Below are 13,775 nucleotides of genomic sequence, written 5' to 3'. Positions count from 1 at the left end.
TTTCCCTAAGAACCCCATCATTTTTAAATGGAATTGTTAATGTTTTTATAAATGTTTTTGGCGGAAAAGCATATTCTTTATTTAAATATTGATTTCATCGAGATTTTTTTAAAAGCATTTTATTTTACAAACTGTGTCATATACGGGATGAGTCTAGTTGGCTAAATAATTGTTAACCCTAGAAAGGGGCACAGAAATATGGGTAGATCTATCGGGGTGACGCCCCCACTTCCAATCGCGTTGGGTTAAAATTGGGTATATTTTGATTCTGGTACGTATCGAGTTATCAACTATGATAGTCATACGCATGTTTTATTCTTTGCTCGTCTACAACAACACGATTTGTTTAAAAGATAAAATGCTATTGTTTTGTGATATAATGGCGATAGATCATTATACACGGGTTAGTGATATAATGGCAATAGATCATTTATACACGGGTTTTTATATGATTTTGGTGTGATATAATGATGATAGATCATTACACACGGGATTGATACTATTACAAAATGACGAGAGATCATTATATGGATTTTGATTTATACACACACACACACACATATGGACTATTATGATTAAAAAGCGAAACGGACCAACACAATGTGTTGACAAACAATTTTTAATATGCTTTTCAGGTAAGTGATGGCTTCGTGGTGACCAAGGAAAAGAGGCGGGTCGTGTTTGAATATGGAAAATAATCTGGGACATGTAATAACCGTGTTTTTATACACGTGTAAACCTTTTATTTTAATAATAATAAAATTTCTTTGAAAAGTCAAACTTTGTTTATTATTATATTATACTTTATTATGAATGGTTATTGGCATTTGTCACAACCCGAACTTAAACATGTATGCCAACTTTCTCAGGCCCCAAAACCTCATGTCGGTGTTCGGGTCTAGCCAATCGGTGCCGGAGACTTAAACAACACGGGCCTCCGGTTCAAGCCAAAAAACAACCGGTAAACACCAAAAAAAGCAACTGGGGGAGCCGTTGGCGCCGCGTGATCCATACAAGCAATGGACGGAGGATGGGAATATATCTCTCCCTAAAGTTTGTATTGCCATTTCGAAGGATCCCGACGTTGGTAAGTTTTTAATTTTAAGTATTTATATAACTTTATTTAGTGTTTATTAGGAATTTATATTAATTGTGAAAAATAATTTTAATTTGTAGCTAACTTTAAGCCATTGGAATATTTTGGAAGAAAGTATTTGAAGCTTGACTCGTGCTAACGGGTAAACCGAAAGCATACAGGGGTAAAGAAGTGGTTCAAGCCCGTTGAAAGGATAATCAACACAACAACTTGGCGTACAAGATCTAAGTCAAGGATCATCAACACAACAACATGATTCTTCATTCATGTCAGATTTTTCCTTAGACTTTCAACTGCCAAATAACTTTGTGTCCTCATGACGACCAACCACCAAACTATTCAAGCATTTTCCCCGTGTCATAACTACGAATCAACTGGTTGGAGGCCAATTCAAGGAATAGAGCTCGAAAAAGGCCCAAAAAGGACAAAACGTCAGAGCATCGGTCTTGTGCATGATTGTGGCGGTTATAAAGGAAAACAACATAAAAATAGTTGATTATATTAAGGGGTTTGAATCATAATTATTATACGATGTAATTTCTATAATTATTCTACTTGTATATATAATTAGCACGTTAATTTCATTTGTACGTTAGCTTTTCCCATATTAAAGAGCTTTAGTATTTATTTGAAGTTTAAACGTTTTTATTATTATCTTTCTAAGTATTTGAGTATTTAATGTTTATATATTTCTTTTAGGACATGTAAATATTTATTTAATTAAATAAAAACCTATATATAAATTAAAGCATAATATTACACAATAATTTAAACGTACGACAAACAATTTATGAAAATAAAGCAATTTTAGGACATCACAAACGCATGTCATTGATAAAGATTGGGATAGTTATTTTTATTATGACCGACTCCTCTGTATATGCTGCATTTATGAACTCTAGGTTCATCATCATAATACTTGTCTATCTTGTTATGAATTCTTATGGCGCGTCTCCTCCCTCATAACACTGTAATTTTTGACGGGTCACCTTGAATTCTTCAACATAAGTCCCTCCAATAAATACGTTGTTCGATTGGGGGTAATGGCCTTTGTATAGGTGACAGTATGTAGCTGTGTGGAATCGAAAATCAACGTCTTGAGGTTGTTCATGTCTCTAGTGGCAAACTACTATGGCGTGGGAACACGGAAATTTATTTAGTTGCCACTTATATAGCATGTGCATTTTCAGTTCTTATACTCAACCGTATATTCGTTGCCGTTGTTTCGCTACTAATCGACGGCCACTAGGAAATAGAAATTTAAATCGGAAAATAGAAAGATAGGCTAAATCAACGGAGCAAATGCACAAAATCCAACACTCCAACGGTCATCTCCCTCAATCGCGACCGCTAGCTCCTTGCTTGCGCATCCTATCGTGCTACCCCTTGCGGTGTGCGCTACTAACGTGGCTTGCACCACCCTGCTCGCGCCATTCACCGTGGTCGACAACAGGTAGTCTTAATGTGATTATATAATTGGAATAATATGCATTTTTATATATAAGAATTTTTTTCAACTACCAACCAAAAATATTTGGTTAAACAATTAACTAGCAAGATGCTAGCAACATCAAGTACAACTAGACATAAAATCTAAAAGTACAACCTCTAATTCCATCCTATTACACTTTTTCAATGAATAAAAATTAAAAGCATTACACCTCTTTCACATTAGCTCTAGTTATTTAATTTTTTCTTTTTTAAATATAAGAACGAATGAACAAAGCATAAAAGGTTTTATAATATAATATTATCTTAGACTTAAAATATAATCTATATAATAACTTAGACTACTCCCATTGGCAATCTCATAATGAGATTGGTGGGTTCAAAGTTAAAAAAGAAATTGAAAAACTAAAATAATGTAATCTAGATTGGTAATCTAGGTTGGTGGAGCAAACCTAGATTGCAATCCAAACTAACCCCCGATAACTTAATTATTTAATTAAATTTTAATATTCTAACTAAAAATAATAATTAAATACACGATATTTCTTAAAAAAAATTATGAACATTCCGATATAAATTTTATTAAAAACGGACTTCGTTAAAAAACAATTTTTTTAAGTTGGGATGGGTTGTGAATGTGTATTAAAGATTGGCATGAGTTAAATTATGTAGAATGAAGAGAGAGAAATTAATTTTATAATGTAAGATTGAGATTGTGAGATTGCCAATGGGAGTAGTCTTAGTACACTTTATTTCACGTCAAATGACCGATCATCATCCATATCGTGATGTATTCCATGATGTACTTAGGTTGTCTTCTATGGTGAGGGGCTTTGAAGCCGTTCCTCAGTGTCACGTCAGCGCCATGTGACCACCGGGGGCTTCAAAGCTCCACCTCAAAGATGCCCCTCTATGGTGAGGGGGCTTCGAAACACCTTAATTTTTTTTTATTTTTCTTTTTTATAAATTTAATAAACCAACTTTATTAATATAACTTAATAATAAAATAAAAACTAAATAATAAAAATCAATCTTAATTAAACTAAAAAACATACAAATAGAAAAGAAAAATAGAACTACTATTCGGCGTCCGAGTCCTCGTTTGCGTATTTTGCCATTATCCTTACTTTTTTTTCCTCCAAAAAAGCCTACGTGGCCGGATCTAGATGCGAGAGATCCTTTGCGAGGAGCTTGAAGTCCTTCTCTCGTTGTCGCTCCGATTTGGCATTCTTTCTTTCTTCATCCATGGCTTTGTATTCCGCATGCATCGTTTTTCTTTCTTCGTGTATTATCTTGAATTCCTCTTTCGGGTGTTTTTTGTCCTCGCGAAACTCTTTAAGTGCAAGCTCCAAGTTGTCAAACCGCGCGCTCACGTCGGAACTCATCGAGGATGTCGTTCTAGACGAAGACCCCCCACCTCTAGCCGCCGCCTTGGCCCTTTCTCTTCCTACCGGACGTGGCAACTCATCCAGTTCATCAAAAAGAAAATCGGGATCAATCTCGTTTAAGTTAAATTGAGAACGAGCATCCGACCCGGCTTGAGACGGTGATTGATCGGCCGAAGTAGACGTTGTTTTTGACCGTTTGGACGGTCACGGTGAAGATGTTGGGATCGGATGCCACTTTGGCGAGCTCGTGCATTTCTTCCAAATTTCAAACATCCCCACACCGAATTGGTGACCATGAAGGCCCTTGTATTGTTTCAACATAGCCTTAAGAAACTCGGCGTCGTTCGTGCCGCTTGGTTTGTTGTTCGTAAGGCGAGTGTAAATTGTGGAGAAGTTGTTCATTTTTAAAACCATTGACTTCCATTTGTTGGAGATGGAATCATCCCCGCGGTAGCGCTCTCGACCCATTATCTCAATAAACTTATCACGTATTTCTGCCCAAAATATCGCGATGCGTTTACCGTCACCTAAGACCGAGTCTTCGGATGAGTCGATCCACGCTTGCGCCAACGCCGCTTCCTCATCGTCTCCCCACCTTTTCCTGTCGTGCATTTCGGTTGGTCTTTGATCGGCAACAACCTTCTTTTTATGGCTTCGTTTGCGACGAACTTGGGGTTCGGGAACTTCGGTTTCGGGAACTTGGGTTTCGAGGACTTGGGTTTGGGGTGTTTGGGTTTGGGGTGGCGGAGGCATAAACGGCATTGACATTCGATAAAATATATCGTTGGGAAACGATTGTACGTTTGGAGGCATGGCGGGTACATGCTGGTTGGCTAAGAAAGGGTTGGTAGGTTCATTGTTGCCGAGTAAACTAGCCCACCACCTTTGAGACGGATCACACGGGTTTGGGTCGGTGTTCGGGTTTTGGTTAGGGTTTGGGCTCGAGCTTGTGTTCTGGTTTGGGTTCGGGTTTGAGCTTGAGCCTGTGAAATTTGGGAAAGGATTCATGGTAGAGAGTTGAGAGATTTTTGTAGTGAAATTTGATAGTATATTGGTATTTGTTTGAGTAAAAAATGATAAAATGACTTAGTATTTATAAATAAAATAATTAGTTTTTTTTATATAAACTAGCCGTTTATGACTGTTGGAGGGGGGCACCAAAATGTTAAAACCACGCTGGCCGTTTGAACCACCAAATCATCCGCGCCCTTGGGTGGACCACACCCAAAAAACCAACCCAACCCAACCCAACCCAACCCAACCCAACCCCGCTCTATAACGACCAGCCTTACTAATTTTTACACCACCAAGTGGGTGATGTACCCCTTTAGGTGAATAAACATCAAATTATCACAAAGAAACAAACGGCACAATAAACTAAAAAGAATAAACAAAACACAACTCTTATAATATAGTATTATCACACGTCTTTTAAACAATGATATATGTTGCAACTTAAGCACACCTTATTTTACGTTAATTCAACCAATCATAATCCATACCGTAATCGTAATCAAAATAATTTCTGTCCTTTTCACCTGCAAAGAAACTCTTTTTCACTCACACTAAACCAATATCTAAGGCTGTTCACGAGTCAAGTCAGGGTGTTTTCGAGTTCGAGTTCAAAACTAAACGAGGAAGCTCATCTAAACTCAAGCTTAATTTTAAAGTTAAACGAGCCTAAAATCAAGCCACCAAGCCAAACCATAACTCAAGCAACGAAGTTTTCATTAATTTCTTAATTTACCATATCACAAATTTTTCATTAAATTCTTAAGAAAAAATTACAATTTTTGTCCTTTTCAATATCCCATATTATGGATTGGGTCATTTACGAAAATGACTTTCACTCTCTGTCCTTTATATGGATTTCCGTCTCGGTTTTAGTCCTTTGCACTAACGAAAGTTAAGTTTTCCAGTTAAATCACCCCATGTGCACTGCACATGAGGGCGTGTTAGTCTTTTTACCCTTTAAGGAATATATGTGTAATTAACTTACAAATTGTAATTTATTAAACCTATATGCAGGGGCTATTTATGTAGATTTTGAAAATATGACCCACTAGATGACCACCCACCTCATCTTCATCTCACCATCCAACACCCCCTCCCTGCCACTTGAGAAATTGTCTGTTCCACCAACACCACCTATACCCACCACCATTGAATCTCCATCACCACCACTGAAACATCCCTCCATCCTTGAAACCTCCTAAACATGCTTGTAATCCCACTACAACCATTGCAGATCTATTAAACAGATCTAACCAGAAAACCAAAGTGAGAGAAAAGAGATATATATATAGAGAGAACGAGCCGCCGCTGACGACAAGACCACCATGATGTGCATTATCCTTTTAGGGGTAGTTCGATTTGCAAATCCTCATCCCCATTTATAACCTAAAAGAATTCGAGAGGGAGACGAAATCAGATCTGGACAAAACCCTCACTGTAAGAAAACTTTCGAGAAGTCCAAACCCTCTTCGGGTTTTTCCGGCAACACCTGCAACTCGAATTTTTTCGGCAAACCTGCAACTCGCCTTTTTTGCCACAGATTCATTTTAGATTACAATGGAGGTGGTGGTGGACTGGTGGCATATTTCCAAAACATAAATCTTGATTGTGGTGGAGGCCAACGAAAAAGGGGGTGGTGGTGTGGTAATGGAGGTGGGTGGATTTTAGGGTTTGTTAGTGAAGTGGATGAAATACAGATGTGAGGTGTTTGAGTTAGATAAATCTTTTACATATTACACAAATAGTCCTTGGACTAAAATGCCCTCATGTGCAGGACACATGAGATGACTTAACTGAGAAACTTAACGTTCGTTAGTGTAAAGGACAAAAACCATAGCAAACATCCAAATAAAGGACAAAGAATGAAACTATTTTTGATAAAGGACCCATTAATTCAAAAACACTAAATTTGTAATTTTTTCAATTCTTAATTTACCACCTGAAACTACACTTTTTTGTTGCTACTTTCTTTTCACACATAAAAATAAAAAAATAAAAATAAAAATAAAAAAAATCTTTATTTGTAAAATGATTTTACAGTAAAACTACTCCTTTACTTGACTCCCTGCTCATCTCTGGGATCTGAGTTTCTTTCTTTCTTTCTTATCTGAATCTCCAACAAGATTCTGATGCACCATTCCATTCTATTTGTTTCGTTCCTTTCAATCGGAATAATTTATCCACCCACATTTAGATACACTTATTACAATCCATCCAAATAAGATTTTATTTGATCATATTAACTTATTTCTGCTACCTTCCACTGTGTGTGTAAGATCGATGGGAGTATGTGGATCCAAAGCCAAACGGTGCGTCTGTGTTGGATCGAATCACCAAGATGGTGAATTAACACCCAGAATTAATAATAATAATAATAATAATACAACAACAACAACACATGGTGGACGAAGAACAAGACGAATCGGTAGGAAACCCAAACCCGAACCCGTTAATCGCTACCCATCTCGTAATAAAATTGACCCATCTGCTTCCAATTCCATCGATCGCCTGCATCGTAATCCTACATTTCAAGGTTCTATTAATATTCACAATTTCAAACCCAACTAATTTGTTTCATTTTTATAATAACATTAGGGTTTTATTCTGAATTTAATAATTGTTTGATTGATTATAGGGAATTCGGATTCTTGGTATGATTCTCCAGTTGCAATTGACTCTGATGATGACGAAGAAGAAGAAGATTTCTACAGCACCCAAGATGGTACTTACTAATTAATTATTAAGTGGTCCTTTTTATATCATTTTGACTTTTATGCTCAAACTTATCTTATAACTTTGATGTAACAGATATGATATCTCAAAACGGGTCGATTAGTGCATCGGTAACACCTCGGTTTGCTGATAATGCCAATGGTGCTACTGCTACATTCTCTGGTTCTAATTCGTTAGCGAAACAAAATGAAGACGCCTCTACTCTATATAACGAGTCTCACAATTTTGGAATTTTACAAAATAATTGTCTCCCGTGCCTTAACTGCACCACGTCCACGGATGTTAAAAGTAAATCACCGTGCTCGAGTCCTCAAAGTGCAAAGAAGAAAGTTACTTCTATGCTTTCTTTTAAATGGAGGGAAGGCCAGTCTAATCTTTCTATATGTAAGGGTCGTGTTTATAGTTTTGTTATAAGTTTTATTAGTTTAGATGATTTCTAATGGCATTGTTTTTGTTTTAGTGTCCCCGAAAGCGGTGCTTCATAGACCGGTCGCCGGCTCTCAAGTCCCGTGTTGTCCCATTGACAAGAACATGTCTGATTGCTGGTCTCCACTTGATCCAAGTACATTTAAAGTCAGGGGACATAACTATTTAAGGTACTTAATATGGTGTTAGGGTCAAATACAAATAGGTATTATCGTCCAAATTGTATGAAGTGAAGGAAAATTCCATGAGGTTTACATCAACGAATAATTAAGCTATAACAACATTGTACTAGAGTAAAAAGATTAAGCTACAGTTATATGCTGAATAAGTGTGATTATCATAATTACGAAAATGCCCCAACGTCCTTATTTACTTCGCTTCGTGCACTTCGCACACAATGTTATTTGTACCAGATCCCACCCCTTTAAATACGATTATCGTATTATGAAACTATTATGAAAATAATAATCTAATAATATGTTCTTTTTTATTTGGCAGAGATAAAAAGAAAGAAAATGCTTCAAATGAAGCTGCATTCTATCCAATTGGTGTTGATGTATTCGTATCTCAACGTAAAATTGATCACATTTCACGTCTTATTCAACTTCCAACCATTGAGTCTTCGGGAAAAATCCCGTCACTTCTTGTTGTAAATCTTCAGGTACATCCACAACATATTTGTAAACTTAATATCTGTATACTTATTTAAAAAAAAAACATTTTCTATCAGATACCGTTGTACCCTCCTACAATATTCCAAAGTGAATATGATGGTGAAGGAATGAGCTTTGTTTTTTACTTCAAGCTCTCGGAAAACTATGAGCAACTCCCACTTCATTTTCAAGAAAATATAAGGGTATGATGGTCTTTATATTGTTATATTTATTTGAAGTTTTACAGGACGTTAATTTTGATTTTATAACAGAAAATAATTGATGATGAGGTGGAACGGGTTAGAGGTTTTCCAGTAGATTCAATTGCACCGTGCAGGGAAAGATTAAAGATTTTGGGGCGGTTGACAAACTTGGATGAAATTCAGTTAAGTGCGCCTGAAAGGAAGCTTATGAATGCTTACAACGAGAAGCCGGTTCTTTCACGTCCCCAACATGAATTTTATCTGGTAATGATTTATATTTACTTGATTTTTATCATTATCCTGAATATATATAAATAATTTTAACCGTGTTATGATTTATACTTTGGCAGGGCGAGAACTACTTTGAGATTGATTTGGACATGCATAAATTTAGTTACATATCTAGAAAAGGTTTTGGTGCGTTTCAAGATCGTTTGAAGCTTTGTAACCTTGATTTTGGGCTCACTCTTCAGGTTGGTATTTTAAAAGAGATCGATTTTTTACTTTACTTTTTATTTATTTATTTATTTTTGTCTAAATTGATAATTTGAATCTTGATATAGGGCACAAAGGCTGAAGAACTGCCAGAATGCATTTTGTGTTGTGTTCATTTGAAAAAACTTGATCACAGTAATTACAACCTTCTTGGACTTTAAATCTGATTGCTTCTGATGAGTTTATGATTAATAATAATTGAAATAAAGATGATATAGAAAATGTTGTACAACTTCAGAACTAGATCTTGTAATGCAGTTTATTAGAATAATGTTGTACAACTGTTGTTTTACTAGTTGATTAGTACAAGTGTTGTTTTGCCGTTAATTATGTTACCGGTAACACTTTTTTTGGGTAGAAAACAAAAATTATAATTCAAACAAGTTTTAAGCTATTTATATTGACCCGAGCTCATTTTGACCAGTTATACAATCCGACTTGACCTTAGCGTTTTATTAGTATTGTAGGCTTGATCTTGTTATGGAGTTAGTTTCAAGTTTTGGCTGTAAAAAGAAGGGTTATAATATGAATCCGGTTTGATAGTGAATTGCCAATAGTCGTATTGGGGATAAATGCTAACGGGTATTGACTTTTTAAGTTTATTAAATTTGATTATTTTCTTAAATGAACTCCATACCTAAACGTCGGCGCGTGATCTGCGCGACACAAACAAAAGAGGCCAGGAAGAGCTTTTTAGAAAAAACAAACAGATCCTAATACTTTGAAATTGGAAGGCTGTACACACGCCACTATCAGGTGATATGTACTATCGATAACGATTCGGTACCAACTTAAAACCAAAGCAAGCCACACCTGCAAAAAATAAATGTATCTCAAAGATCTTGGGCAAATCCAAAGAGGGTTTTCCTGTACATCCATCATTTGAGGCTTCGTGATCGACACGGTTTGGTAGCGGTATTTACTGAACTTTTGCCTATGATACCGATACCAAATCGAGCACTTTTTATACCGGTACCATGTTTTTAGAAAATTCGGGATCGATACCGAGCTTATCCCTAGGTGAAAATGTAAATATACGGGCCCGTGTTAAATTTAGAAAAAAAAAGGATAATACGTGCCCGTCTAATTTTCTAAACACCAACTAATGTGACAGTAATATTTCTATCAAAAGTTATACGACTCTTTTAATATGATAGTTTGCTTGTATTGAATGTATCATGTGACAAGTATGTGATCTTTGAAAGTTTCCAAATCATGTTTCAGTGGCAATCACGTCACGGAGAAACCAAGAAAATAAGTCTAAATCCGAATCTAAATTATTATTTTAATTAGAATCTAAATTATTTAGAATAATAATAAAATGCTAACTGATGTTTTTATTTATTTGAAAATTCAAAACCTAACAAAGGACTAGTATTACAGTCCTAAATTGAACTAGAGGGACCAAACTATTTTGGTCAAAACAATGGACCTCAAAACACGTTGACCTTATCCACATGTTACCCACCCCTTTGCCGGCAATTCCTCATTTCCCAAAGCAACTCCGCCACCGACCTTCATTCCTATCACCACCACCACCTCCTTACACGCTCCCGTTCTCAACTGACGAATTCGCAACCTTAATCTTCTTCCTCTCCTCCTCTTCCTCAACCTTTTTCCGCTCCGCCTCCGCTTTCGTCTCCTCTAATGCACCAATCAAACTCCGCAAACACCCGTCCGGGTCCGCGGGGCTCATCTTCGGCATCAAATTCTCCGCCACATCCGCAGGCGTCATCTCCGTCACCGCCAACAACTCCCGAATCCTCTCGAACAATTCATGCGTCTCAAGATACAAATAATTCCTCGCCAAAACCCGAAACGCCTGAAACCCGCAATACGACAGCTCAATATGTTTATCCATCCGTCCTCGCCGAATCAACGCGGGATCCAGCTTCTCAACATAATTAGTCGTAAAAACAATCAACCGATCACCGCCGCAAGCCGACCACAACCCGTCAACAAAATTCAACAAACCCGAAAGCGTAACCTTACTCGCCTTCGCCTCCGTCTCCACCGGCTTCACTTTCTTCGCGGGATCACTCTCTTCACCTTCCTCCTCTTTATTACCACCATCCTTCTTCCGTTGACCGGTCAAATCCATGGAACAGTCAATATCCTCAATGACAATGATCGACTTACTCGAAGTCTCGATCAACAACCTCCTGAGCTCGGTGTTATCCTTCACCGCGGTCAGTTCGAGGTCGTAAATATCGTAACATAAGAAATTCGCCATGGCAGCAATCATAGTAGACTTCCCGGTCCCAGGCGGACCGTATAGAAGGTACCCGCGCTTCCACGCCCGACCGATGCGGTTATAAAACTCTTCGCCTTTACTAAAGGTGGTAAGATCATCAATTATCTCCTTCTTTTTAACCGGATCCATTGCTAGCGTGTCAAACGAAGCAGGATGCTCGAACACCACATGACTCCACTGAGCTCCGTTGTTAGTATAAAGCTTTCTTAATCGGTTTTTAACCTTAATCTCTCTTCCTTCTTTCAACACATGGTTTAAATAATCCGAGAGAATAACCTCACGGTGGCGTTTGTGAAACGTGAGCTTATAATACCGTTTCTCATCGGTGCTAGGGTATAAAGAGAACGTTTGTGTCTTGAGTATGTTTTTACCGGACGCCCAGTAAACCTTGACGCCGTTGAAGTCGTCGGCGACCTCTTCGTGGTCGTCCATGGACAAGGAGAGGGGTTGGGTGTTGTTTTTGATGACGTCGGCTTTGAGGCGTTTGGCCTGCATGGAAGTGGTCTTGCCGAGGTAGGTCTCGATGGCGGAGTAGGCTTCGCTGCGCTTGAAGCGTTCGCCTGTGAACTCGTTGAAGGTGATTTGGATGTAAGGGTAGAACAAGGTGAAGACACGTTGGGAGTATTTGTCGAAGAAGTTGCGGATGTTGTAAGGGAAGTATTGCTGGATGATGGCCCAGACGAACATGACGCTAGCGAGGACTGAGCCTAGGTGACCTAGCATGTCCGCCATGGTGAATTTGTTGGGGTGGTTCATGGTTTGGAAGAATAAGTGAATCGGGTGGTTTGAATGGGATTTAAAGGGAAATGAGGATTTGGGGTTCAAAACGGTGGGCGGGGGGTTTGATTATTGATTATTATAAGTCCGCTACGTGTTTGTTTAGGTTGTTTTCTTGTGCAAGAAGGTTATGACTTGTGGAAGTCGTTGGTTGCCTGTCTTCACATGGACCATGTTTTTTTTTTTTTTTTTTTGCTTTTTGTCTTTGGATTTTACGTTATGGTTTCAAAAATCATCATACTTTTTAATTTTTGTGAGAAAGGTATAGTTATGTCAAAAAGCAATATTACCTTTACAGGTGGGAATTACTGAAAATTATGTTGTGTATCAGTATCACTAGGTCTTGTGAATCCTATTTTGTTCATTTGACACAGGGTGAAAATCATAGTGTATGTGTATTGTCAATTAACTTAAATGTATGTTTTGATGATTAATTTAATACAAAGCAAGTTTGGACGTGTAGGATTTGTTTTTCTATTTAATGCCGGTTGATTACAAAGAGGAGATAAGAGTCTTTTTAAATAAAAGTAATGCATAATCGGCTTATTAGGATTTATAGAGGTAGGGTACCAAAAAGACACAAATACCTTTAAGTACCACCCGCGGGTCACAGAGGAACCTCTAATAAGCCACCCGCGGGACATACGGATCACCCGCATATCACGATAGAGGAAGAATGTCCTCATGTCACGCGCGAAAGCATCATTGCACCCTCGAAAGTCAAGATAGGACATCAGTCCGCCCAAACGATCGAGAGGAAGTGCCAGCGGAACAGCTGTCACCAACCAATTACCTTCTAGAAGAATATCCACGATTGTTACGTGAGGAATACGTGACCTACCAGCCAATGAACAAAGGACACCTGGCCAGGTTGTTATAACCGTGCACATGGTCAGGGTGCGATCCGTCCTATCATTGGGCAACACGTGTCCGGGTTGTTATACCCATGCACATGGGACGTATAGCTCAACCTATCATAAAAGGACACGCGTCCAGGCGGTTATTGAAGATCTTCTAGAATAGGACAGCTGGCCCAATCACCTTCCTGCATCCTTCGGCTATAAATACCTTGTCAAACGGTATGAGGTATTCATTCACTCACTTGCATTCTGACTACACTTAGTCTGTTTACTTCAGTACTTTCTCCGTTTACGAACGTTACTGATTCTCACGCCGGAGGGTGGTTACAGGAAGATCCCCCCTCTTGTCTTTCCTGTAACGAGACTCACGGTGTCTGTTTTGCAGGTTCCGGTCATTGGACTTCGGGGAGCCTTACTCATATCGTGG

General features: G+C 38.1%; 1 protein-coding gene and 1 pseudogene across 1 annotated transcript; one reads left to right on the top strand and one right to left on the bottom strand.

Annotated features, from left to right (window-relative positions):
* Positions 1 to 7,219: 7,219 nt before the first annotated feature.
* Positions 7,220 to 9,727, top strand: LOC143573423 (uncharacterized). Its single transcript, XM_077058310.1, has 9 exons — positions 7,220 to 7,480; positions 7,583 to 7,669; positions 7,756 to 8,064; positions 8,141 to 8,276; positions 8,605 to 8,767; positions 8,837 to 8,962; positions 9,032 to 9,226; positions 9,313 to 9,435; positions 9,526 to 9,727. The coding sequence occupies exons 1-9, from the start codon at positions 7,228 to 7,230 to the stop codon at positions 9,616 to 9,618; spliced, it is 1,485 nt and encodes a 494-aa protein (XP_076914425.1). The 5' UTR covers positions 7,220 to 7,227; the 3' UTR covers positions 9,619 to 9,727.
* A 1,066-nt stretch (positions 9,728 to 10,793) lies between these two features.
* LOC143573428 (AAA-ATPase ASD, mitochondrial pseudogene) lies at positions 10,794 to 12,516 on the bottom strand (annotated as a pseudogene).
* Between the last annotated feature and the right edge of the window lie 1,259 nt (positions 12,517 to 13,775).

Source organism: Bidens hawaiensis, unplaced genomic scaffold (genome assembly GCF_021521415.1).
Source record: "Bidens hawaiensis isolate Kalapana, Puna unplaced genomic scaffold, B.hawaiensis_p1.1 tig00026421_1, whole genome shotgun sequence".
In the NCBI taxonomy this organism is placed as follows: domain Eukaryota; kingdom Viridiplantae; phylum Streptophyta; class Magnoliopsida; order Asterales; family Asteraceae; genus Bidens; species Bidens hawaiensis.
This window is presented reverse-complemented; position numbering and strand designations above follow the sequence as displayed.

Bases quoted from the DNA above. Each gene is read 5' to 3' on its own strand.
- LOC143573423 (XM_077058310.1), top strand. From the start codon at position 7,228: ATGGGAGTATGTGGATCCAAAGCCAAACGGTGCGTCTGTGTTGGATCG. The intron at 8,277-8,604 runs GTACTTAATATG...TTTATTTGGCAG, and splicing joins AGGGGACATAACTATTTAAG to AGATAAAAAGAAAGAAAATG. The intron at 9,436-9,525 runs GTTGGTATTTTA...ATCTTGATATAG, and splicing joins ATTTTGGGCTCACTCTTCAG to GGCACAAAGGCTGAAGAACT.